General features: G+C 26.6%; 1 protein-coding gene across 1 annotated transcript in view; it reads left to right on the forward strand.

The window, feature by feature from the left end:
* Positions 1-2,500, forward strand: part of LOC101239688 (cilia- and flagella-associated protein 337) — an 83,948-nt gene that overhangs the window by 72,218 nt on the left and 9,230 nt on the right. The window contains exon 34 of the mRNA XM_065812562.1: positions 1,525-1,679. Within this exon, the coding sequence (XP_065668634.1) occupies positions 1,525-1,679 (155 nt within the window). The remainder of the gene's footprint in view (positions 1-1,524; positions 1,680-2,500) is intronic.

Consider the following 2,500-nt stretch of genomic DNA (forward strand, 5'->3'; position numbering starts at 1 on the left):
CTTAAGATTTGAACCTAAATATCTTTACAACTTGACCTGATGGTAAAAAAAGAGTTACATATTTGAAATCAAAATGAGAAATGCTATACAAAAAACAAATTGTTTGCTCGGCACCAGAAAAAAATTTTTTTTTTGTTGACCTGTGTTATAATTTACTACTGATCTCTCTTAGAAACCAAATATACAATCAATTGCAATGTTAGCATCTGCTAAGGTTGCCTCTTTTTATTGAGCTCACCATTTTCTTACCCTCATTCCATTCTCTGCCGCTATAAATCTCTTATTCGTTCCTGTATGGAATATGGTTATCATATTTGCTCCTGTTTGGAATACAGTTATCATATTTAGACTGTTTTTCTAATGGTGTCCTTGGTCTTCTAGACAAGGTCTAAAAACATACTACAAATGTAGAATGTTTATAGAGGCCTACTCTATCTGCCAAGCTTGAGTCACCTTCCCATTGTCCAAAGGTTGATTCTCTTTTTCTTTTCTACAAATACTATCATGGTTCCTGCTTAAACAAGCTGTTATCTCTTGTTTCATCAGCTAAAAGTCATACTTGCTTGATTTTCACTGTGTCTGTCCCTTCATGCTCTAAATCTTGATTTATTTAGTTTCTTTCGTTGCACACCAATGCTTTGGAACTCTCTCCTATCTTCATGTTTTCCAGATTCATGCAACCTACAACTTTTCAAATCTTCTGTCAACCTAGTAACTCTCAACGTAGTAGTGGTTGCTTGGCAACAGACTTGTTGGGAGTGAATTAAGTTGAAAATAATAATAATTAAAGTTAACTAATTAAAATTAACTAATAAAGTATATTGTGTCAACAATGATAAATACTAAAAATAATTTGCTTTTTCGTTAAATTTTTTTTTTTATAATTTTACTATTTATTAACTTTTACTCATTTTCATTCAAAATTTACCATTAAATTTTCAATGAAAATGAGTCATTAAGTTTAATTGTTTTTTAATGCTACAATCATTGTCAACTTTTTTGTTTATATTATTACTTTAATGTGTTAATTTTATAAATACTACTCTTAGGTGCTTAATACACAGGAGGGGGCATTTATTAATTTTCAGAAATTATTCCTTCCTACCCCAAGCTTATTAAGACCCCCTTCCCTCTGTTTATTAATTTTCACTTGCTATTGTCAGCTCAAAACTAAAAAAAAATGAGGAAATTTATGCATCAGTCACTGATAAGAATAAAAACTTTCAGTGTAATCAGGCTATAAAAATCGTAGACCTTCAAACAATCTCGTAAGTTTCGATTTGTCAAAAATTAATTTTTTGTTTATTTCTCATCAGAGTATAAAACTTATATAAGCATAATAATTTCTATCAAAATTATAATAAGAATCAATAATATCCCCCAAATAGGAATCATAATACCCCTCCCCCCTCATTTATTGAATCTAACCCAAAATCCCTTCCCCCCTCCCCCTCCCCTCTTTTATTCCTACTTTCTTTGTATTAAGTACTTGAGAGTATTTATTATGTCACATTTTTATATTAGGTACATTTGGACAGTTAGGAGATTGGAACATAAACAGCTTAAAAAACTATCCACTCATTGAATTGCCGCTTACAGATAGTGCTTCATCTAAGTCTGAAAAAGTTGTTTTATCAAGTCAAAGTTTTCATTTACCTAATGACCAAAGCAAAGAAATGGTTATTTTTATATAAATAAATACATATATATATCATATATATATATATATCATATATATATATATATATATATATATATATATATATATATATATATATATATATATATATATATATATATATATATAAATATATATATTGATAAAATGGCAATCATAAATTGAATAAAAATACTTAATTAACCCTTTCGCGACTGAGTTAAAAACAGCTATATGACTGCGCGTAAATTAAAGAACTAGGATCATGATCAAATAAAATAGTATAAAATAAAAACTACTAGTCAGAATTTTACAAATAAGACCTTGTTTAAAAAAATTTTTATTATCTTAGTAATGTGATCAAAGTATACCATGTTGAAATTAACAAAAAAATATAGTTTCTTTATGTAACCTTAAACAATTAAAGAAGAAATACATAAACATAGTGTTTTTGATATTAAATAAATGAGGCATTTATAGTGGTGATCATAGAAAAAAATTATCCACCACTATCATTGAAAAAAAAGATCAAGGATTTCATTTTTATCTGTATAATTTAATCAATTTTTAGTCATTTTTTAAAATTGATTTTTAAGCGATCTATATATGCAATTAATAAACGGTTTGAAGCATTACCTTAAGAAATTATTCACATTTCAAAGATAAATTTACAGTTTCCCCCAATTGCTATAGATGTTGTGAAATATTTAAAATTGTTTTTATTTACTACAAACAGATAACTAAATAGTTATTAATTACTTAAGTAAACTCTTATTTAAAGAAAAATTAAATTATTTATAATTATACTTATAATTTATACATTTATACATGTTTTGTATCATG

The sequence above is a fragment of the Hydra vulgaris genome, chromosome 12, assembly GCF_038396675.1.
Source record: "Hydra vulgaris chromosome 12, alternate assembly HydraT2T_AEP".
In the NCBI taxonomy this organism is placed as follows: Eukaryota; Metazoa; Cnidaria; class Hydrozoa; order Anthoathecata; family Hydridae; genus Hydra; species Hydra vulgaris.